This window comes from Anas platyrhynchos, chromosome 5 (genome assembly GCF_047663525.1).
Source record: "Anas platyrhynchos isolate ZD024472 breed Pekin duck chromosome 5, IASCAAS_PekinDuck_T2T, whole genome shotgun sequence".
NCBI lineage: Eukaryota > Metazoa > Chordata > Aves > Anseriformes > Anatidae > Anas > Anas platyrhynchos.
Window position 1 is genome coordinate 15,351,704 of NC_092591.1, and position 24,569 is coordinate 15,376,272.

The window sequence follows — 24,569 nt, forward strand, 5'->3', positions numbered from 1 at the left end:
CTCTCATTGGAAGCTATTTTGATCAGCTCTAATAGTAATATTTTATGTAGGATTTCTCTCCCAGAGCCTAGTAGAATTTACAAGTAAATTCATCTATCTAATGCTTTGGTAAGAGGAACATCTGTCTCAGACATTGGGAGGATTGAAATACTAAGAGTTTTTTAGAAATCTCCTATTCATCCCACAATATTTGTTTGGTGTATGTAATCCTAATACACCAATTGCAGCACTAAATATTTTGCTGTAGCCAGAAATTGAACTCCAAGAGAAACCTGTTTAACTGCAGCTAATGAAAATGTCATGCCTGTGATCTTGCCAGGTTTGTATTCTGCACTACCAACCTGAGTTTTAAGGAATTTTGAGCCAGTAAGACTAAGACTTTGCAACTTTGATGGAATGAAAAAGCCTCAAGCTTTCAACACCTGCCATAGAAATTTAATAAGGACCCTAATAAATGGGTCAGTTTCAACAAACAATTAACTTAACAACTTCATCTGGAAGGCTTAGAGGCCCTATTTCATAGGAGGTAACTTGAGAGCAGTCTCATGTTATATAGTGTAGTTAATGTTTCCTTTAGAAAACCAGAGTTTTTAGGATTTAATATTTCATGTGCTCCAAATTACATCAAATTGGCATATGGTACACAACAAAGCCTTCATCCCGTATATAGATCAAAAAGAAAAATTATATTAATCCTCTAAGCTGTTTGGGGGGTCCTTAAGCACAAGGAAAATATACAATTCCCAGGAATTCAGAAGCTTATAAAACGAATTTTGTGGGCAATTTGGATAAAATTATTCCTTATACTTTGATTATGCCATTAAAATTCACACTCCTACAAATATGGAGATTTTCATGTAAGTAACGGGTATGTACTGGGCAGTGTAGCTGTGCTGTACTATACAAACTTGAGAGGAGTATGTTTCCTACGTGTTGTCTTACATTGTCTTGTAAGCTATTTTTTCAGCCTCTTGTAAAAATATATAATGGAGATTGAGTCTCGGAAAGTTTATAGTTCAATGTGTTTAAAGTACCTCTGTGTTTGGATGAACCAGCCAACACTAGAAAATTTAATTACACTCTTCCCTGCCCTACTTTACACATTTCATTTTCAACTTTCCATTTGTTTTGCTGTCAGTTGCTGTCCCCCAGCAGCTGCCCTTTCTCACCCCCCTTTTTACTTTATTTTACTTTTTACTTTATTTTACTTTATTTTACTTTTTATTTTATTTTATTTTGCTTTGTTTTTGTTTTGTTTTGTTTTGTTTTGTTTTGTTTTGTTTTGTTTTTTTTTGTTACAGCTCACTTCCAATCACCCTTTCCATGAAGTATTTGTTGCTTCTTGCAAGTGCACTGTCTTTTGTCTGCCTTCCTCCTTCTCTCTTTCTGCCTGAGCTTTGTCCCACGTCGTCTTCAAACAGTAAAAGCTCTCCTGGACAAGGAGCTGTGCTCTCTCCAGCTCTGTCGACATCCTGTATCCAACATCAACATCCTATATCAATATCTGGCTGCATATTGTAACTAATGTCGTGTCCCTTATTTGCCAACATGACATACGCAATTACTCACATCCATATAAGCAAGAAAGGTGGAATGGCATGGAAGGATTCATGTGTCCCAGATGCTCTGCATACAGAAATTTACTGAGGCAGATCTCAGCCAGACATCACACTGGGTAGGCTTTGGCAGATACTCTGATACCTTCAGAGCCAGAAAGGATAAGAGCTGGATCTGTGGGCCATTGGCAAGTTATTGCATCTGAAGCCAATGGCGGTCAAAGCATCCCCCTAAACAGTTAGGTGGCCAACACCACCATTTCCCTCTTGAAAACTTGCCTGTTGTTAATAACTTGCGTAGATCTTGTATCTGTAGAGGTTATGACCTCTGGTAGAAATGAGGAAGCTGGCTTTTGTGCATGGTATAACACTAGTAGTTAACGAGATGTCTTGAAGGTAAGTAACAAGCGAATCTAAAAGCTAGCTTGGCCTGTTGTGAGGTTTTAATGTCATCTGCTGATGATATCCTGGGTGAAATGCTAATAGCTTTAGAAACAAATTTAAGTGGCCTTTTGCTTTGCTTTGGGAGTAGTATCCGTACATGCAAATCAAGCAATTTTCTGAAGCTGTGTAATTACACACTGCCAAGTGTTCCACTCAAATCAGTTTCCACGTATCGTACTTCCTTCATGTGCCCAGCCCCATGGTGGTGTACCTCAGAGGATTATTCATAACTGGTTCTACAACAACAGAATAAATAGTATTTAAAAGCAAATCAATATTTGCTATCTCCAATTTGCTGTTGAAAGTAGAGGCTGGGGATTGGCTTCTTGTATGCATTGCAACAGCAGTGGACTTTGAAGAGACGTGAAGCAGGAAGAAATGGCATTAGCAGCACATGCCTGAGGAATTTCTAGGCTGGTGGGGACGGAAATGGTGCAACAAGGGAGCCAGGTGAACTCTCTTGTTCGTATCAACTTAGCCTTGAATTTGCCCGAGCGGTCTTTGAATTAGCTTGGTTTTATTCTGTGACAAATGAGTTGCCTTTGCCATTAGATCTGACAAACCAAAATACATATCTCTGTGAATATTTATTGACAATATGACTGGGGTGTACATACTGTACTGCTACCCTGATGCCTCCAGAGCCATAAAGGACATGAGCTGATTCTGTGGTGGCCATTGCCTACTGATGAATGTGGGATGATTTGCTTGGCAAGTTATTGAGTCTGTATCAGAGCCTGTGTGCTTTGCTATAAATACTGTGCCTCTGCAAAACTGTAGACATGTCTGTGAGTCTGCTGCGTTTGAACTTATTGGAAGAGCATGGAGGACCTGGCTCATGTGGGGTGGCCAAAATTCCTCTTTATATTTTTGTCTCTTATATCAAGGCCTGAGCTGAGCTTAACCAAAACAGCAGTTCTTAACTTTTTACTGCCTTCCAGCATTACATCTTCGAATTCAACCCTCACAGCAGGCATCCTCCTTTCCCAGTATAATGCATTGGATTTGTGTGCAGGCCAGCCATATGGTGTGTGTAATTATTATTTTATAATGGTGTTATTGCTCTCTAGCTGCCCAGTAAACCCAGTGCAGTTTCAGTAAACTGTATACATCAGCATATGAACTTTAGACTTGAATGATTTTCTTCACTTTTATACAATAGTAGGTGTGAAGGAGAAAAAAAGATTCTATTTAATTTATAGAAACTGTATAAAGTTTATAGAGTTTCTACAGTCCTTGCAAATGAAAAGGCCATGGAGAGGAGGGGCTGTACCAAAACTGGGAGGTCTACAGAGCTAGAGAAAAATAACCATTAAATGCACACATCAGTAGATACCTGGGCTGAACTTTTCCTATTAGCTCTACAGGCAAGCATATGGCCTGCATTAGGGGTTTGTCTGCCTCAGGGATTTTATAAATACATTTCCTCCCCTTTCCTCCTCCCCATTCAGTTACTCTTGCTTTAGACCAGTACAGAATCAGACTGTGTGTTCTGGGGTCATCGCTCTTACTGCAAGGAGTCTGCTGTAGAAAAGTTCACTGAGTAGTGTCAGGAATTTCTCTCTATCTGCAAGTGCTCTCCTGTGTGTGCCTGCTTTTTTTTTTTTTTTTTTCCTGGTATGTGAGCTTCCTGAAGCAGTAATACCAGCTTGGCTCGCCCATCTTTTCAGTCATATATGTAACTCTAATTTACATCGATGGCAGAATTTTGACAGTAAAATAGGAGCCACAGTGAGCTCAGTAATACGGGTGAACTGTACATAAACATAGCTCCCTTTTGCATCCTTATTTACCCTGAAAATGAAGAATGCCAAATTGATTGGTGAAAAATAGGACCTGACTGAAACCAAGCCTGTGATGAAATTAGAAAACATAAATTTCACTTCTGTGCACCCTTCTGTGTGTCTTGTTTTTGGTGGCCATTGGAAGTCCACCTAGCCAGCCCATTTGGAAGGCCTCCTATCCTCCCTGAGACTTGGCACTGCCCACTCCAGCGCTCCTGAGCATTTCAGACCAGCTTGAGAAAGAGGTGGCCCTATTTCCTGCTGTTCTGCCTCCCCCTTTGCACCAACCTATGCATTTAAACAAAAAGCCATGTACCTGGGAACAGATCTGGCTTAACATTAATGTCCACCAGCCCTCCAAAGTGAATTTCAAGAGATCAGTTGTTGAAGTTATTCACCTGCCTCTGAGTGCTGCAGAGATGTGGATGTGCGAGTGCATCAAGAGCCAATTCTGGGGTTGAGGTGCTGAAGGAAGAGAAGCCCAAGAAAGATGTAACACATCTTGTAGCTTATGGTACTTTGAGATCTGTACAAAGTAAATGCTGCATTTTTTTTTACAGATATTCTAGACCCTAATATAATCTACAATTTCATATGTAGAGAGCTGTTTCAAATCTGTGCGGGTTCTTCTAGGATATTTTAAAAGAAAAGACAACAGCAATAATTAGTTTGGCATTTTACATATTTTGTGAAACTCTTAAGGGGTAATGACTTTTTTAACCGATCTTACATAAAATCATGTTTTAGAGGAATAAGAGAACTGAGAAGGCCTGAATGGCTGTCAGTGACAGACGTAATTCATGCTGAAAGCTCTATTCCAATACATCAAAATACGGAAAGCAATTATATATATGATTAGAGGCTGCTGGCCCTTCACTTAAAATGATCAAAAAGAACAATATTAAAATTTGATTTACAGAAGCTACTACTTAGCCTATAATTAGCCTGACCAATAAAAACAAACCAGACTTTTACAGAATGCGATTTCCCAGTAGATAGGTTAGCTATTTGTGCAGGGCTAAGGAAACACAAAATGGTCTTAAAATATATTTGATATGCTCTATGAGTAGGTTGAAATACATCATATAACTAGTTTTAATGTTTTTTGTTCATAAATTGCCGGATTTCCTTAATTCAAGTGAAATTGGAGAACCACTTGAGAATAATTGTCTCTAAAATGAAATATTACTTTGTCAGTCTACTTGATTTATTTTAAATATAAACTTTTCTCTTTTATATAAGAAGCTAAATTAAAGTTGGTCAGAAATATGATTCCCCTTACACTTTTTCTGTAGTTCACTATGGAAATGGATTCGGGAAATGGCATATGTGATTAAAAACTCTTCAGCTGGCACAGGAGCTATTTGTACAGCTCCTAGCATACAGCACTTCTGGCAAGGAACAAGCGCTTCTCGTCTTACTGCAATATAAATAAAATGATTCATCAATGTAGAGACTTGGAATTTTGATTTGAAATGCACTGGTTGGGAGATTGGGAAGATGAGATTTGAGGAAGTTTTTCCATTCATGAGAATGAAGACAAAATTATGTTGACTAATGTGATCCTGTTTCCTTGTGCATGCAAGTAAGTACATTGGAATCCACAGCAGCCCAATTTGCGTGACGGTGTCAGGACAAGAATCCTATAAATTGATGCAGAAGTGTCAAGCTGCCTGCTCAGCGTCTAACACCACTGGAGAGCTGTGCACAACATGTAAAAGTTCATCTCTCAAAAGCTACATTGAAGATGGCAAAGCCAACAGAGACTTTTTCCTGCGTAATTTAGAATGCATCTACAAGCACATAGCTCATATCTGGGCGAAGAAATGGAACGAAATACCATAGCTCAACCTTATGTCTCCTGATTTGGAATATAATTGTTTTATTCACAGGCCCCTCATGAATTTTGACCTTTTTGTGCATAAGATTTTGAGATTTCCTATAAGCATTTCCTCTTCTGGAAACTTAAGTACTATGTTTTGTTTCTGATATTTCTAGTGGAACGGGAAAATGTACAGAAGAGGACCTTTACCAGATGGATAAACCTGCATTTGGGAAAGGTAAGACTTGATATTGAAGTACAAGAACACAACAGTAGACAGACTGTTATTTCCTTTAAAAATAGTTAGAATTTGGAATCAAGGATAACTTCTGTGTGTATGAGAAGGTTTGTAGGAGAGTGAGTGGAAGCTGGAAGTACATTTCTAGGTAAATGAATATTGCTTTTCAGGTGCAATTAACGCTTTGCTGGCTTTAAGTAATCTCGGGTACCTTTCTGTCTTTAATGCTACTGACTGCTACTGCAAGGCTAGAATTTTCCCACAGAATGCCACATACCCACATAAAATCAAATTGTGGTGCTCTGTAGGGATGATAACTGTGTGCTTCCCTGGACTGGAAGTTCAAGTATCTGAGATACCACAGCCAAAGTCAGATGGTTCTTCAGAACCTGGCTTCATCACAGATCTCCAAATGGGAAACATTAATTATTTGTCATTCATTTTTAGAGGGCCTGTATAATGGGATCTTTATATATCCACTTATGTTAGGGAACTAATTTTTGGACATCCCATCATATTTTTAAAATACAGTTGTTTCTTAAACACACCATAATATGGCTATTGAAGCTATCTTATTGTTCCTGTTGATAATAGATAAGTAGTAACTCTCATGAGCAGTTTGCCATCCAGATGAGGATTTTCCTGTTGTTGAGGATGAGAAGAAAAAAACAAAAACAAACAAACAAACAAACAAAAACTTTGTATTACTGAGACAGCAGCAATGCTTAGTGCAGCTCCCTGACCTGGACCAACTGTCCTAACTTGGACTGGAGCTTGGGTTCACAGTGCTGGTAGTGTCTGTGGTTAAATTACATGAAGCGCAGACCAGGACTAAGTCTGGGCTACAAGTCATCTCCAGACTCGCTCATGTAGCTCTTGGAAAGGGGCTGACATGGTAAAACAAATGGATTTAAGAAGAAAGGCATCACATATATAGTTGCTTAAGTCCACAACTCTGCAGTGAATGTTCCTGAAGGAATAAATTGACCCTCTTAAAACTCATTGGAAATCAGAATAAGGCCAGCTGGTAATGTTTTAACTATCAATTGCTCCCAAAGGTTTCTCAGAATGAAGACGGTGTTATGCGATTCCTTCATGAATCAGGCTCTAGAGCTTTAAACTAACACAATTTGAAGGTTGTCAAGAAGGTTTGTTGAATATTTGACTGTGGAAAAGGTCTTTAATTTACAAAAGGAATTGGATCATGAAAAAGGTTGTAGGGTGCTGTTAATTCTGTTGTGCCAAACATATGAAGTCTTAGAAACTTTTTGGGCAGGTGAACTGCTTTCTCTGGAGTGCATACAATTTTCCCTCTCTGATTCAGTATAGAAAAATGCTTTTCTGAAGAAAGGGAGAAAGTCTACTGCTACATTAATTCATTTTTTATTTGTTTCCTGGAAGTGGCATAACAAACACATCCCTGTAAATAATGAGAGCATTGCTAAAGCTCTCTAATTACAGGTGATTCCCCAAAGACACCCACTGAGGGAGGTGGCTTCTGCCTTTATCCTCAGAGAAGCATTTCTTGTGGAGGGGCTTCTTATAAAGGCAGCAGTGAAGTCTCCCTCCTGTACTTTTTTGGGAAACTTGTGGTGTGACATGTCCCATTTTGGAGCAGACCATCCCATGTGGATCACCTTTTGAGAGGAGATACCTCTGATGGTCGTGGGATGGTTGGGGGCAGTCCACATTTCTGTGACTTCTGGTGGTTCTTATCTTGTTAGGAGAGAATGAAAAAGCTTTGGATTTGTGGCTTTCAGGTAGCTTATTTAATCTTGAAATGAACAGTGCTTTTCTTCCTTTCAATACAGAGCATTGTTTAGTAGTCTCAGATAGATTAAAGACTAGGAACAAAAATGTACAGTTCTGGCTTGCCAGAAGCTGTACTTAACCAAACAGCAGTGCATTGCTGAACCAAAGATAAAAAGGCCTGGCTCCTTAGGGACACATGCGTGAGTGACACCTGAATGGAGTCTAATTGCTGCAGCTAAGACTACCCCTAAGGGCTGTGCTGCCTTGGCGTGTGCCTCACAGGGCTCACAGCATCAGGCACCTCTGTGAAGTGGGGAGGTGGCTCCCCTTGGAGGAGTTTGGTGAGAAGAAAGAGACAAAATATAACACGTTGCTAGTTAAAGTACTGAGAAAGTGCTGGGAAACTGAATGGCACCACCAGAAACATTACAGAGGAGACAGGACATTGTGGTTGGCTAGATCTGCGGCTTGTTTAATGCAGTATGAAGTGGGATTCACTTCTGCTGGAGCTGTCTTAGTTGGAGGGATCAGCATCAGCCCTTGGGTGCTTGCTTCCCAGGCAGAAGCTTTAGGATGAGATTCTGGTATGGGAGATCTGGAATAAATCCTTTCAGATCTCAGCTACATGATCACTATATCTCAGTTTTAGCTTAGACATCCCTAGGGCAGAATTGCCACTGATGTGAAGAAAAGTTGGTCCTTTCTTCCTGCAGGCTGAGATTTATTTCTAGTATCTCTGTCTTGTAAAACTCTCCTTCCTGTTCCCTGCAATAATGGTGACTCACCAAGCAAAAATCTGTTTTAAAATCTGCCTGCTTTCTTTACTCCACAGTGCAAGCCGCCTCTGAAAGTGAAAGATTTGTTTATGGATATACAAGATGGCAAAATCTTGATGGCGCTGCTGGAAGTCCTGTCAGGACAAAAGCTGGTAGGTGTACAAGGGGAGGGAACCTGCCTCGCTGTGGAGCTCTGCATGTTCCAAGTATCAATGTACTGATACTCAAGCAGTAAGGAAGAATTTGGTCCCATGTCTTGGGTACAGTGAGAGGCATTTCAGCAGCTTTGCTGTGATTTTCTCATGTGTCCTGGCTGGCGTCCTGAGCTGTAACTTAGATCTTGAGGAAATATCTAACCATAAGGTATGAAAGGTGTGTGATTAGCGTAGATGTTCCTCCCCACATGTTTTTAATACTTGAATATATTAATGCTCACCTACTTCATTTGGAGCTCACACAAGTCATGTTATCAAGGAAAGATACATTCATGGGACAATAGTATTATTTTTTAATCCATAAATTCAGTTTTTATTTTGTCTTAAGACATTATGATACTTAATAGGCCTGCCGATGCTGGATGCTTTGATGTGGTGTAGTAGTGAGTTGAGCTCTGGTATCTTGGCTACGATTCCTTTAGTCTTACTGGTAGGATCTAAATCAGATTGGCAAAGTTTCACTTACCAGCATCTCTTTCTCTCTTTTTTCTGTTAGACCTGTATAAAGTTCCACATACCAGAAATGGAAATACCCAGTGCTTCATCGGTTGGCTTTAGTATTTTCTTTCTACTTCAGCCTTGTCAGCAAGTACTCTTTTCTGTGTGGGTACCACACTTGCTTTTAGATATGAGGAGAGATTTGCTCTTCAGCCATCTCACTGCTGCAACTGAGCTTGTGATTGAATGGTGATGCTCCATAGTGACCGAGCCATATGCATCCTACAACATGAGTGCTCACTGTGGGCACAGATTCAGAACAACCTATTTTCTAATAATCATGCAGTTTGGGCTGTAGCAGAAGCAGCAGTGTTTCTGTCAGTATTCATGCAGCTAGCAGAGCCAGGCTGGAAAGGAATTGAAGGGGGAAACACATAACAGCAAGCCCCAGGCTGTGCACTGGGACGTCAGGAGGAGGGCAACGAAGGAGATGAGTTCAGCTGGCCAACGTGTGCTGGCAGTTAGGCATTCCTGCACACAGGTGGTACAAATGGTGTGCTGAAGTGGAATTTCCAGGAGATGGGCATGCAAAAAATCTGTTTCATCTCTGCCAAAGCAAAAGTTGCTGCTTCCCACCTGCCTATGCCTGGTAGCTAAACTGCTCATGCTTCCCAATTAGGATCATTTGATTTAATTCAAGACAAAAACAAACAAACAAACAAACAAACAAACAAACAAAAAACTTATTATGAATTTTCAGGTAAATTTGTGCCTGTGACTGAATGTTGTTGGGGATTGATTATATAAATAATCAACATGGAAGGTCCAGGAGAGAGGTAACATCTGCAGAGTAGGAAAACTGGTTGCTAACCCTGTGTTGCTACAGCTTGGGCTGATCCAGTAGTTGAAACTCTTTACTGATCAGAAGAAATGCTAATACTTTTATATAGATTGATTTCCTTATCTTTATTTTGTAGGGTTTTCTTAAGCTTTGTGTGAAAGGCCAAGTAATTCCAGCATTTGCATTTTTAAACTGATCCGGCTCTTGTTTTTTCTAGATGCACGAGTATAAGTCTTCAACCCATCGCATTTTTCGTTTGAACAACATAGCCAAAGCACTTAAGTTCTTGGAGGACAGCAATGTGAGTATTTCCAAAGGCTGGTCTTAATCTCTTCTCTTGATTTATGTTGCAAATTGTAATAGTTGTAATTGTAACTAGTCTGATGCGAGGCATATATATGAGGAATATACTGCTTAGGCATCGTGACTTACCTTAACAGCAAGGCTGAAAAGCCACATAAAAATCCACAAAGGGAACACCTACAGAGTCTAAAACAAGGATTATTTGTTCATTTTATAATGTAAAAGTTCAATAGGATTAAAGGATCAGGAACCCAATATTAAAAGAAAATAAAAAGAAATGCAAGTAATCTTTATGAACTGGGTATTAGTGGCATTACTTCAGTTACTTTGAAGGTAGATGGCTTTCTTTCATCAGAAATACTTTTGGTATTACAGATCATGTATTTATCTGGTAAACTGCTGCAGCAGCTGATCATGAGTCAAAGGCAAGAGAAAATTAAATCTGGGAACATGACATAAATGCATAATTCCAGGAATCAAAACCTTATAAGGATATAATGTTCCTCATAGTCAGTGTGGCACCACTGCAACATCACTTCCTAAAAACTGACACAGCTGTAAAGTGACCCAGTAAGATCAGCCCTGTAGCTTGAAATAATTCAATCCTTTTTGATTTCTCCCATTCAAGCTTTCTTCCAAAGCAATATTGGTGTGGTCTGTGTGTTGAGAGCTCTCTTCTCTTGAAAAGTGATGAAAAGTAATGGTGTCAAGAGAAGTTCCCCAGCCACATGACAACTTATTTACATGGCATGCCCAGATCTTTCAGAATGAGAAAGCAAGCAGTGGACTATGCCCTACAAAGGATTACAGCATTCTTGCTGTACTGGAAGATCTTTTTATCTGAAATAAACTTTTACAGCTTCTCCATGATAGTGTTTAGGATAAAATATAACTCATGATCCTATTAACTCCAGGGCATGAATACTCTAGCGGATTAAGCTTTATAGGTAAAGAAAGATCTTGTGTGTGTGTGTGTGTGGAGGAGCAAAGCCATGCCTAGCAGGGGATTCCATATCTACTGTGACTACTGGCATTTTGCTGTTTTCTTTTAATGAGCTTAGGCTTTGCTTCAGAGATCCTGCAGAAGTGCTAGTTACAGTCGCGAGAACCCCAGTGCAGGAATGAGCACGATGTGAGGCATTAGTGGATCTCTTATGACCCAATAGATTTGGGAGGTTTAACTTTCTTCATTCTGTTCCCCAGAAGAGGATGTGAAAAGCCAAGAATTTGTGCACTGTCTTCCAAGTGTTGCAGTCAGGGGCTGATGTGGCCCTAAATGTATAGGTCTACCTGGCCTGACCTAGAACTGCTAAGAAGTACCTTACAAGTTCTTAGCTTTCTTAACAGTTTCTCAGACCATGCTTTCCCCGCAAAGCCAGCTGGCAGATGAGATTTTTTCTCTCTGTTGATATCAACATTGTGGAGTTGCTGCTGAAGCATGTCTGGTTGCCATGACCTTGCCAGGTGACAGTCAGGAAATTCACTGAGCAAGGCCAGGCAGGAGGAGCCTTAGACACCGTCAGCCTCTTAATTACTTGTGCCAAAACAACTACTTTTCCATGGATTTCTTGTTTCCTTGAGAATAAGCAGCTGGTATCTTATTGCAGGTAGCTCTGCTGGGACAGGTGACAAACATAAGCAGCAGTAAGAGGGCAGAGCTGACACTGAGAACATGATAAATGCCACTTACAACCCATTTTGGACAAACTGCTATTAAAACACACTAGGCTGTAAAGGTTTTCCCATGCCAAATACTTTGGAGCTAGTAAGAAAATCTGAGCCTTGAAGTATGACAGCTTAGAGGTGTCTTCTCACTAGGACTGAAAACTGTTGCACAAACCACTAGATAAAAAGTTATTCTGCTCTCTGTTTTTCAGTTTAACCAAGCCAGTTAGTGAAGGGTAGTGATGAAAGTGCTGGCAACATGCCTTGGCTGCCAAGAGCTTCGAGGTTAGATATTAAACCACAATGGGTGGAACCCATCAGCAAACGCTTCTGTGGAACTGGGGCAGCAGGGTAAAGCTCTGCTAAGTGATTCATCATGTACAGAATTTATAAATAAATGATAAATGGGCTGTATGCTGGGCTTTAACTCACTCTGAGTGTCATGTGCAGTGCTGACAACTTCCTTGCTTCCTCCCTTCTCTGTGACCTTTGCCAAAAACAAGTCTGTGTTGTCTAAGAGAATAACATTCTGGTGTTATCACGTGGAAGAGACTTCAATGTGGGAAACCTTAGAGTTTGCTTGGATTAGGCAAACTTATCCTTTGCTAACTGATTTCCTCAGAGCTCTGTGACAAGCAGTGTAAGGTGAGATAAGCAAAGAGATTGGCAATGCATAGCAAAACAGAAGGGGGCAGATCCTACTACAGTTTTAAGTTATTTATTTATTTATTTCTTATGGGAAGTGGCTTCAATCCTGCCCTCTTCCCTGGGGCTTATGTGCATTCCAGCCAATCTGTTGAAACCTAGCCAGAGGAAGACAGGAGGTACATACGTGTACCTGCCCTCTGCTTTTTAAGAATAGGATCTACTAGAGGGGACACCATTCTTGTTCCATGGTTGTGTGGAGGAAATGCATTTGTGGTCTTAAGACGTACAACTGGGCTCATCCCTGTGCTTCAGACTATGCTACAGGCTTGGGAGGCTTGAGATAAGACTTCAGGGAGCGTGGTGGATGTGTTCAAGGCAAATTATTGTTAATGCAAAATTTCAGTCTTGCGTTTTGACTGGCTGGTCAGTGACAGGTGTTCTGGACATATCCAGCAGTCTCATTTCAAGCCAGTGTGTTTTTTTGCATTTACATTTTTTTTTTTTTTTAATTTGTCTGTGCATTTATGATCTCTTCTACAGGTAAAACTTGTTAGCATTGATGCAGCAGAAATAGCAGATGGAAATTCCTCTCTGGTACTTGGGCTAATATGGAACATAATCTTGTTTTTTCAGGTAATAAAACTTGAATACATTAATCATAAGTGAACAATCAATTTTTTTAAATTGATTTTTAATCCTAAAAAACATAATTAAGCATGCTAAACCTGAGCTTTTTTCCTCGTGATATAGGTAAATTTAATACCTGCAGCTGTTTTCATTTTATTTCATTAGACCTATTTTGGTGTGAATCGGAGGCAGTTTAAACCCTGGTTTGACTTGGACCAGAATTAGAGCTTCAGATTACTCCTTTCCCTTCTCTGCTGTGCCTTCTCAGGATTCTGCTCCAGGTTCCCTGGATCTGCACCAATGTCTCAGATTTGGTTTCAGCTCACAGTTTATTTTCAATAACCTTATCTGGAACTGGTCCAACGTGGTGGCAAATTCCATGCAGAATCACTGATCCCTGGAGACCTACTTACCACGGCCAAACTTCACAACTGATGTAGAGGGCCAAATGAAAGATGCAGAAGGGCCTGAAGTTTTGGAACTGACAGAACTGATCTAAACATGAAATTTGATCTAGTCACAGGTTTAGTCAGATTAAAACTGCTTACTAACCTACATCTATTTTGATAACCTTCTGAACAGTACCAAATGTTAATGAAAAGAGAGAGATGGAGGGAGGGTCTCTGCAACTTTTGTAAGACTGTGAGGCGCAAATGTTCTTTCATTCTCTTGGGCTCATTTCTAAAGTGGCTGTGGGTTTAAAAAATAAGCCCTGTCTTGAAGTGGGTACTGAGGTTTCTCTCTGTGGCTGAGTACTTCAAGCTGAGCAATGCCGTACAACAGCAGTTTGGCCAGGCAGACTTGGCAAGAGAAGCACAGGGGACCTGAAAGCAGCATGGTGAAAAACCTGGACTCAACTATCAGTGCAGACCAAGGATGGGAGTCTGTTGCCGGTCACCATTTCTTGACTAAAAATGTTTCACGCGAGTGAGTCCTGCAGATAGAAAGAATGATTTCAGTTAAACTAACTGAAAGGACACGTTTCTGTGCTTTTTGTTTGCTATGAATATTTTCAGTTCAGTCTTAACTGATCCCATGCCCTTTCTGTTTCCTGGGGTTGCCAGCTGGGCTGCTGCTGCTGTCACGTTGCGAGTTGTAATGGACAGGCCTATAATTACCTCTTAAAATTCAGTTATGGCCCCGTTATCTTAGAAGCATGTGAATTTGCCTGAAAACAAACATTCATTTTTCCATTCACCCGACATTAAATCGGAGCGCCGTGCATTTCACCTTTTGTTACAGATTAAGGAGCTGACAGGCAACCTCAACAGGAACTCCTCCTCATCCAGCCTCTCGTCCGGGCCCAGCGGGCCAGAGTCAGACACGTCTCACCCCAGCACTCCCAACGTGGAGAGGAACATGTCTGTCACGGTGAAAGACCAGCGGAAAGCCATCAGAGCCCTTTTAATCTGGGTCCAGAGGAAAACCAGAAAGTAAGTGAGCAAAGTGCCCTAGAAAACCGCATCCACCTGTCTTGTTGAAGCCAGATCTCATCCCTTGCCTAACGTGTGTATTACCACGGCCCAGGGCTCTTTTGCTTTTGAAGTCTGCAGGCACGAGGGATCTGCAGCTGAGTGTATCACTGCATACCTGTGTCTAAAGCAACCATCTGACCTTGAAGCATTCTGTTGCTGGCTTCGTGACTTGAGTGTTAAACGTTAACTTGCACTAATCTGCTTGGCACCATTTAAAACAGAATGATTCCGTCTTCCCTCTCCTCCCCCAACTTCTGTGTAGTCTGCTAGGTGCCTTTTATTAAATGAAGAAATAAAACAACAACCACATGTTGAAAGACTTTAACAACAGCCTTTTAAATTAAGCAGCAGCCCTGAGGGATTTTCTCTGCAGAGTTGCCTTGAAGGATAGAGTTTGTATTAGAAGCTTCATTTCTTCAAAATTAAGGAGGAGAAGGGGTCAAATCTTAGATTGTTTCTTGTGAATGTATTACATTTTGGGTCCATTTTCATTGATCAGCACATCTCTCTCACCTTTAACAAAAAAAAAAAAAAAAGTTCTTTCACCAAAGTGTTTCATTTAGTAATGCCATGCAGCACTGCTGAGTTAAAATACTTTAGTGTAACATGTCTAATGCATGCATAAATGCTTGGCATGTATTTTACATGTATTATTATCTTGAAGGGGTGACTGCCAAAGATTTTTACAGAGGGCATGGGACAAGCTTGCTTATGCAGATTCAATAGCTGTATATTTGCCATTTTTGTCTGTTGATAGATTTATATGTCCAGATCTGCCTGTGAACACAGACGTTCTGTGTATGGTGTTGAAGATACAAATTTGCTTCTTAAATACTTGGTCCTGTGGGCCACATCCCTTGGTTATCTCCAGTGAAGCTAATGGTGCTTGTTGTGCAGATAAACTTGTCCTATTGATAACCACAGTTAATTGCTGACAATGTAGACCATAGAGGAAGTGCAGTTTTACTCCAAAAATAGTGCTGGTAATTAACAGGGAGGTGGCACAAGAAGAGTTAGAATGAGAGAAATAAAGGCCATAGTCTTCATTCTAGTGAAGGTGTACAAATCAAAGCATTTAATAGGAGAAAATTGTTCTTGCAACTGGGTTATTAAAACATAATTGCATCATTATAACCACCTTAACCAATGACCTGTGCAGAATTCTATTCTGAGCCTGTAGTGACTTCATTACAAGTTCAGTGATTGTATTTTCCTGCAAAACTTTGGACATCTAATGTACTTGTGATCTGTACATATACTGGCACTCTTTGCACCTGGCAAAGCATGATTTTCTGCTACAGAAGGCCAAGGACATAGGAAAGCAAATCATTTATGCTTATGTTTTTTAAGTACTTAAGTGTTGGCAGTCATCCCAAGCTATGGCACTAAAATGCTGGAACACAACAGAAACAGGAATCACACAGGCATTTGTTTTTGTGAATGTTAAATCTGGTTGCTGAGTACTTGAGGGTTTTGTTTTCACCAGCTGCTTCCTACGAGCAGGTTGATGTCAGTTGTTGGCCACAGTGATCCAGCCTATGAATCCTTGTGTTTTATGAAACTATTTTGTGTGTTTTGAAATCCAAAAGATCTCAAACATGACTAGTGTGACTCAACAACCTTACTTTTGCCTTTCAAAATGATGATGCCTTTATTTTGGATTTTGTAACATGGCTGCCATGTAAATTGTATGTACTTCTGTTTAGGTATGGTGTTGCAGTTCAGGACTTTGCCAGCAGTTGGAGGAGTGGCCTGGCTTTCCTGGCTGTCATAAAAGCCATAGACTCCACTTTGGTAGATATGAAGCAAGCACTGGAGAAATCAGCTCGAGAAAACTTGGAGGATGCTTTCAGCATTGCACAAAATAAGCTGGGTGTTCCTAGGCTCCTAGAGCCGGAAGGTAAAATGTTTACATCAATGTTGTTGGGTAACATTCAAGCAATAATGAATTAATGAATATTGCATCATCACACCTATTAAAACCTCCCAGTGATTAGATTGTTTATGTGATCATTGTGTGGGGCTGAATGATAAGAAAAATGAAGTGGTCCCTGGCTAGTAGTCCTATGCTTCCACTCATACTTGTAAGCTCATGGGGGCAGAGATCTTACCGTAGGTTTAGCTACGTACACTGGTCCTGGTTAATGATTAGATGCTGTGTGACATTGGTATTACTAATGGGCATTAATCGCCAGCCTGCTGAGCTGAGAGGTGTCTCAGTGCAGTAGCAGCATTTCATAATGCCTACAGTTTACAAAGACTAAATGTCACTCCAGGACAAAGTGTGTGAGCTGCCACACTAGGAAAATGGGTAGATACCTATTCAGATGTATTTGCATTTCCCAGTTACTTTTCTACAATTCATATATATACTTGCATATATAAATATGTGTACATAAGCATATATAAGTGTGCAAATAAGTTTATGTATATAAGTGGAGCAGCTTCTTGCACTGTTTTTTATTGAACACTGCTACACTGGTGTTAGGCCTTGACTTTATAACTGAATGCACAGTTTGGTTATTTGTGCTTTCTTGGGTCACCTTTCAGAAGAATGGGTTCTGCTACAAACAAGTCTCTATTCTGTCACTCAGCAAGATGACTGTCTAGTGATAGTGACATACATACTGTAAATGACATTATTCAAGTAGATGAAAAATGACCCTGTTCTGGGTTCAGTGTGTGTTTGGAAACAGGAAAAAAAATAATGTGAATAAGACGGTGAGAACTCTAAAGAGTACAGTTAACAGTGAAAAGAAAACTACCTGCTCTGATCTGTCAGCAAAAGAATAGTGTCTGTAGCCACTATTCCTCTCATCATAAAGGCAGACTAATGTCTGTTGGTCTTTTCCTCTGCAAGAAGGCTTTAAGGCCAAGCGTGCTGATGTACCTTGCATCTGTCTCCACAGATATAATGGTGGAATCCCCCGATGAGCACTCTATTGTGACCTATGTGGCGCAGTTTCTGGAACACTTCCCTGAGCTGGAAGGCGTAAGTGTTTACTCTTACGTCATGTCACTTCTATTTGCTTGGGCGTACTTAATAAAGTCAGATATTGCATTTATCTTCTAGGTTTCTTTCTGAGCTATTTAAAATAAACCACAAGCTCAGTTTTAATTGTTCACATTTTCTGTTAAATCCAGTCAGGTGGGCTTTCACTGCAGTTTGATAAACAGATTCAGGAAGAACTCTGCTTTTAAACCTTTACATCTAAGTATAGCTTTCAGAGGATAGAAATGGTTACATAGGCTCTGCTACTTTGGTATATTAGTTTCAGAATAAAGCTGAGGTTTATCCCTTCATCTATGATGATTTGTTAGACTTTAAATTTGCTTTTGTCTTCAGTCATCTCAAGTCTGAGGGCCACAATCAATCTGAATTTAGCAGATATTGTATCAGACACAAGGTACCAGAGACTGCATCTCATCAATACAGCAGTCAAAAGCACTCGTTGTAAGCATGAAATAATTTACAGCTTCAAGGACCAGGGCCTGAAGGCAGATTTATCAAAAATTAAGGTTTGAGGAGCAGGCCTCAACAAGGCCTGACAAATGGCTTTTTGAGAAACAGAAGATCAACTTAAAGAGTAATTAAAGAATAGGACACAGAAAACTGGAGGAAAAATTAGAAGTCCCAGGAACTTGAGAAAAGACCTGCATACGTTGAAAAACTGAGATGGAGGCTGCTCGTACTTCTACGCAAACCTAGTTCAGCATAGTCTTTTTGTTATGAAAGGGTCCCCAGGAGACCCAGTGTCCCTTAAGTATTTATTTATTCTTTTGTGCTTGAGTACATGTACATACATCATAGTTCCTACATTAAAGGTATTTCCTCGCATTTATTGACTGAAGGTTTCACTTAGTATATATTTCATAGCTTATAGAATTGGTGGACATTACTAAAGTCACTGGAATTAAAATTATTAAAATAATATGACCATGATTATTACATTAGATGAGCATGAAGATTGGTTGGCATTAAGACTTACGGACATTATAATGGAGAAAGAAAAAGCCTATTTATTTATTTTCAATACAGTCTGTTGGAACTGACTAATCTAGTAGATGAATATATTTCACAGTAGATGTAGTTGATTTTGGGATTGTGTCCCAAAAAAAGCCAAGTCAGTTGTCTCCACAGGTGCAGCAGGGAGAGATGAATACATTAACAACTGAGGAGTAGGCTTGTCTGCATTCTAATCTTCCTGTACAAGCGGCTTCTTCATGTTGAGCTTTGTTCAACTCTCTTGGCTTGCCAAATTTATTTCCCTACTTTCAAAATAAACAAGTCATTAATTGGCCATTCAAAAGGTAATGGGGTGGGTGATGGGCTAGTTACTGTAGCATTTGGGAGAAGTAAAATGATATGTGAGGTATGATTTGTTCTTTAATGGTGTATCATCACTTATAGGAAGACTTTGCAGATCCTGACAAGGAGCTTCCAATTGAGTCCACATATGTTCACATCAAAGACACACCTTCAGAAAAGGAAAGCAAAATCTTGATTTTAAGTGAAAGTGAAGAAAACATGTATACTGTTAGTCATGAAAGGAGTCACCCTGCTCCTCCAAAGGTTCATATTCATGACACCCCTGAGAGAATCCTGTCAGAAACCGCTCCTGAAGAATGTAATGGCAAATTGAGTCAAGTGTTAGATGATTCACAGGAAACCTCAGAAGAGGAGCCTCAAAGGCCTACCTCGCTGAACATTACAGGATCTATCCGCTTTGAATCCAATTCATCCCAGCAAATGCTTAGTGATAAATTGATGCCAGGTGAAGGGGACATGTCTGATGACCCACTGAAACAGAATGATGACTTTTCTCCAGCTGTTCTGACAGACCAGAAAAATTCTGTTGACTCTTTTGAAGACTACTCTGAAGAATTAACTAAAGAAACCTATACTGAATACGACAATGAAACTAAGAGCCTTTCAGCCAATACTTCTTCTTTAAGCCCACTGTCCTGGACTTCAGGTATACTTACAGATGAATCTATAAATAAAGTAGAAGAGAGCAAGCCCCAAATTCCAATTCTTTTACCAGAAGATAGCTCGAAACAAGAAGATACACATAAGTATGTTCTCCATCTTCTAAATGAGGAAGTACTGAAACTGCCAGAAAATGAACATGCAAAGCAATCGCCTGTCTTTGAGACAACAGAATCTAACCACTGTTCAGTGAATGGTTCTAATCTTGAAAGCCAAGAACTATCTACACTGCTAGAAACATCCGATGACTCTCTCTCAGATGTGCCCAAAAACGCAGAGGACCTTGACAGCTATGATGAAGATGAGTCTTCAGCGGAAGTGCTACCCAGTTCTTCAAAAGTATCAGTAATACCCCATGATCTCTTCTATTATCCACATTATAACGTTCCCATATCAGCAGTTCTGGATGCTTATGTTGAGCCTTGTCTCGAAGGTTATGATACTGAAAATGAAAACTCTTGTGAAACAGTAACAGATGTTTTACATGAGGAGGGGATACCAGCACAGGACTACTTGGAAGATGCTCCAGAGCCAGGCTTAGGGAATAACCTAGGAGTTCCTGCACCAGAAATGGATACTGAGAATGGAGAGGAGGAAACAATAGATATTAATGGTCATGGGAATTCTTCCTATGAAGAAGAAGTACTATTACTAGTAGAAGAATTAGAAAATGAAAAAGATGGCCAAAAGGCCACCAGCGATGAAGATACCACAGTTCTACAACATTCTGAGGTATTTCATTTTTTATTAACTGTATTTCTTTGTGAAAATATGGGGGGACTAGTATCTGTACTGAGTGGCTGCCATTTCTTTTCATTTTGCATGCTCTTTGGAGAAATATGTAAAATGTACTTGGTCTCCTGTCCCATAACACTGTTTGCCACAGCCCTCTACTGGAATCAATGGAATTGCAGCTTCCTGAGATGTGAAATTAGCAAAAGAACGAATAAGCACAATTTGCAGAAATGTTATTTTTACTGATGTTTTAAAATATTTTGAAACTACTGGGTATAAAAGATTATCACAGTATTTTTATTTTAAATAATTTGTAATGAGAAGAACTGGAAGCAGCATTGTTGATATAGAAAGTATACAAGTAAAGGTATATTTAGTCTGAATCTAAATAAGTTTGTCTATGTAAACAAACCAATTTGAGTAGGTTAAGTTATGTGGATACAATCAAGATTTATCTACACTGCAGAAGGAGGAAGAGAGGTGATTTGGGGCAATTTATTTGTGTTTTAGATTTAGGCAAAGTGCGGTGTTGTATTTATCCTTGCAGGCACTGATTTTGAATTGTCTTGCACATTTTCCAGCATAGTAATTTTATGCAGAGTTTTTCTGGAAGGATTGTCCATTTAAGTGTTTGAATGTCTCTCTAGTTGTTGCTTAGGCTTGTTTTGATCCTGGCAATTATTAGGGTAATGAAGTCAAATTTCTGTTATCTCCAATAGGCTATTTTGAGATAGATTAAAAACAAAAAAGTCTTAACAGATTATTTCAGAGTCATGTCATGTCATGATTTCTTATGTAAAAAGAACTGTCAATTAATTGCATGTAAGTTTAACTTGTGATACTTTATAGCTCAGTGTATTCAAAATGCTTTTCAAGATAATTTTAAAAAGTTTTTCTCTCTTTAGAGACACCTTCAATCTTGTATGACACATAATCTAGCATCTGAGTAAGCTGTATCACTAAGATATTTGGAAGGGTGGGGAATCAGTCTTGTTGTCTAACACAAGATGTTTCTTAATTTCAACAGGCTGTAGATTTCAACCATCTAGATGATTTAGCAACAATGGGAAAGATACTGAAAGAAAGTAGTAACAGGGAGGAAAAAAACAAAAATATGATAAAAGCAGAAGACTTACAGATCTCAAAAGCTGGGACTACTACTCTGTTACAAGATGAACTGGAAGAAATTGCTAATTGTCATGAATTTTACAGGTATTTCACATTGATTTTCTCTTAAATACATCTAACTGATATAAATGCCTGGGCTTCTACAGTATGCCCTAATGTTTCAATGTTGAAACTGGATGTTTCTTGTAGACTTCCTTTAGAAGCATTGTGTTGGGTCATTGGCTTCCTCCTGTGTTTTGCTTAAACATATCAAGCAATTTAGTGCCCGTGGGACTTGATTTGACTTTGCTGTACAATCTTAGCTACACAAAGCCAACTAGAATACCAGTGCATTTTGAGCATGGCTGTGTTGTAAACTTTTTTTCCAAGGGAATGTTTAGCAATGTAGATGAAATAATGCACATGCACTGTAACACCATGTGCGAGCACAACACTGCATCGTTCCAATAGATATTGGTTGGCCTTTTTCTGCCTGAAGAAGTGAATGAAACACTGCTAATTTTAATCCATTCACTTCTCTTCCCTCTTACATTCTAATTTAGTTCTTAGGTAATGCATTTGAGTGGGACATGAACTGTCATTTGTCAGTGCTTGTCACTATCGCATGCTAATGCATTTAAAAGTATTTGCTTAGAAAAAAAAACATCTCCTTTGTCAGGCTTTCTGTTCCCTGCAATCTGTCAATTATATTATAAGTACACAACCGTAGAAGCTCACTTAGCTATAAGTTTCACTTAAATCTAGATGATGTCAAAGCTGCAAAAAACGTATCATATACTATTTTCCAGAAGAGATTTAAATTTGAGGATTGGGATTATTATTTTTTTTTATCAAAAATTTTAACATTTTCCCAAAGCTGTTGTTTAATATTACTGATAAATTCAAATCCATATTCTAAAACATGCAACAATGAATATTTGTGGTTTCACATAACCTAAAACTAGCACGTGCAATTGCAGTAGCTCCCTTTGAAGTTGAAGCAAAGATTAGCTTTATAAATTAAAACACTTTGCTTTTATGTACATTTCAGAACTAGTGACAATGATTCCAACATTTATCTCCGACAAAGGCTTCCTAATACTTCTGAGAAGGTAAGTGGAAATTTACCTTTCTCTTGCTATTTCACTATTTCTCTTAAACTCCAAAAGTTGGAAGACTGTTAAAGAGTCTACTGCCTATATGTACTATGATAACACAAAAGCCCTAAGACTTCGAAGAATTTTAATGCTAAAACCAGGAATAAATAACTTAAAAGCTTTATTGAACTCTTCAAAATAAAGGTAATTGAGCCTTATTGAACCTTGATCAAACCACAAAGGACTACTTAAAATTCAAATTAAATATATTCTAATTTTGAGGTTTACTTTGTTATAACTATAGTTGAAATGTTTCAGTTCTTTGAAGCTTGCTTTACTTGCAGCTTCTATTTCTTTTAGTTTGTTCACTCACTGTATACACGTAGGCATCCTTGTCACGGCCCCACAAAAATGTTGAGTGTCTCTTGAAATGCACTTTTTGCCACAGATTGAGCCTTTTGCCTCTCCTTTGTAGTATACTATATTATCTTATACTGTGTGTGTGTATATATATATATATATATATATATCAATAGAATCAGCTAACTGTCAAAGAAATTTAGTTGTAATGTGAAACTGCATCCTTAATGGCAGATGTAATTCATATTGATTTCTTGAAAACATACTCCATGACTGAGCTCTGGATTTTTAACTCAGAAAGGATAGCAACAGCAGTCTGGGCATGCTGAGCAAGGATAGAAATATGTCTCTTTTCAGCACAAAATAAAATTTGGACCTTCTTGGAATTATAAAGAAATTCTGCCACCAACATTCAATGAAACTGATGTTTCACACAGGTGCTCTGATTTTGCAATGTTGTAAAAGAAAGGTATACGAAGGAGGAGAGTTTTTTCCCTTTTTTAGTGTGTTTATACTAGACTGCAGTGGTAGATCTACGGGTGCAGAATAAATTTAGAAGCACACTTTCATTTTGAGTAAACATTAGACATGTTCTACATAGACTGCACACAAAACTACCATCTTTGTGAGACACTGAACTTGTTCTCCCCTTCCCTCCCCTCCCCTCTTTTCTTTTCTATTTTTTTTTCCCTCTTCTGTCCCATTGCTGGTCACTTTTTTGTTTAAGGAAATCTTTGGTGAAAACAACCAGACGATGACAGATGTAAGTGAAAATCTACCAATCATCAGGTGAGTTTCTTATTCAGAAACAATCTTCTGCAAGGAATCTATAACTTCTATTTAGTTATAGCTTCTAATAATGTTACAAAGGAAAAAAAAAATAATTATAATGGTAGACTGGCTGGACATCTTGTATACTGGTTTAGAGTCTGTATTTCCCATAGGTATAAGATACAAAACTTCTTTGTTGCTAGATCTTCCCCTCCATTAAAATGTCTTTTGCTTGAGAGGAAAGGTTCAGCTGTCTTAGCAGGATTGTCAGCTCTTTTTCAACATGGTGGGTATTTCAGACCAGGTAAAGGGTGAAAGGACTTCATACATGAGGCCCTCATATAGCTGATATAGAGAAATTTCTGTGTAATACTCAGATATATATCCAGTACCATATCTGAGTGAGCAGGATGCCCAAGGTAGAAAAACAGACTCGTTAAAAGAGGCCAAAAAAGTTTTCCTGAAAAAAAGATTTAAAAAAAAATGTGTACAAGAGCATGATACATGTACATTCATTTTATAATATTACCATCTTGCACCATTTTAAAGACTTTTTCTTGGTTTTGTGAGAGCTTAGTGGTGCTGGCAGAGTCCATCAGGTTTTGCCGCTAAGACCTGCAGTTGGACTTCTGGGGTTGTTCTCCAACCCCTCAGTTGCTAATTTGTTTCTGGAAGTCTTGAGCTTCTTCTGTTTAATTTTTTTGTATCTCACATGAGAAACTCTAAAAGTAGCTGATTTGTGGAAAGTATATCCAGATTACATTGTATAAATAGAAGTGTGATACAAGTGTTGCCCAAAGCTGTGTTTACTTTCTGAAAATAAAGAGGTATCTTTTTGGCTGTTCGAAGTCAGCTTATGTCAAAGGAATGTACTACATGTGTTTAAGATACCTGAGAACTTGTCCCGAGTTTTCAGGGGATTAAT

At 39.0% G+C, this 24,569-nt stretch overlaps 1 protein-coding gene across 1 annotated transcript in view; it reads left to right on the top strand.

Annotated features, from left to right (window-relative positions):
• Positions 1-24,569, top strand: part of CLMN (calmin) — a 76,114-nt gene that overhangs the window by 47,125 nt on the left and 4,420 nt on the right. The window contains exons 2-12 of the mRNA XM_027459404.3: positions 5,783-5,844; positions 8,429-8,524; positions 10,084-10,167; positions 13,023-13,115; positions 14,352-14,542; positions 16,291-16,484; positions 17,494-17,576; positions 18,996-20,306; positions 21,337-21,521; positions 22,468-22,528; positions 23,601-23,662. Coding sequence (XP_027315205.1) covers positions 5,783-5,844; positions 8,429-8,524; positions 10,084-10,167; positions 13,023-13,115; positions 14,352-14,542; positions 16,291-16,484; positions 17,494-17,576; positions 18,996-20,306; positions 21,337-21,521; positions 22,468-22,528; positions 23,601-23,662 — 2,422 coding nt within the window. The remainder of the gene's footprint in view (positions 1-5,782; positions 5,845-8,428; positions 8,525-10,083; positions 10,168-13,022; positions 13,116-14,351; positions 14,543-16,290; positions 16,485-17,493; positions 17,577-18,995; positions 20,307-21,336; positions 21,522-22,467; positions 22,529-23,600; positions 23,663-24,569) is intronic.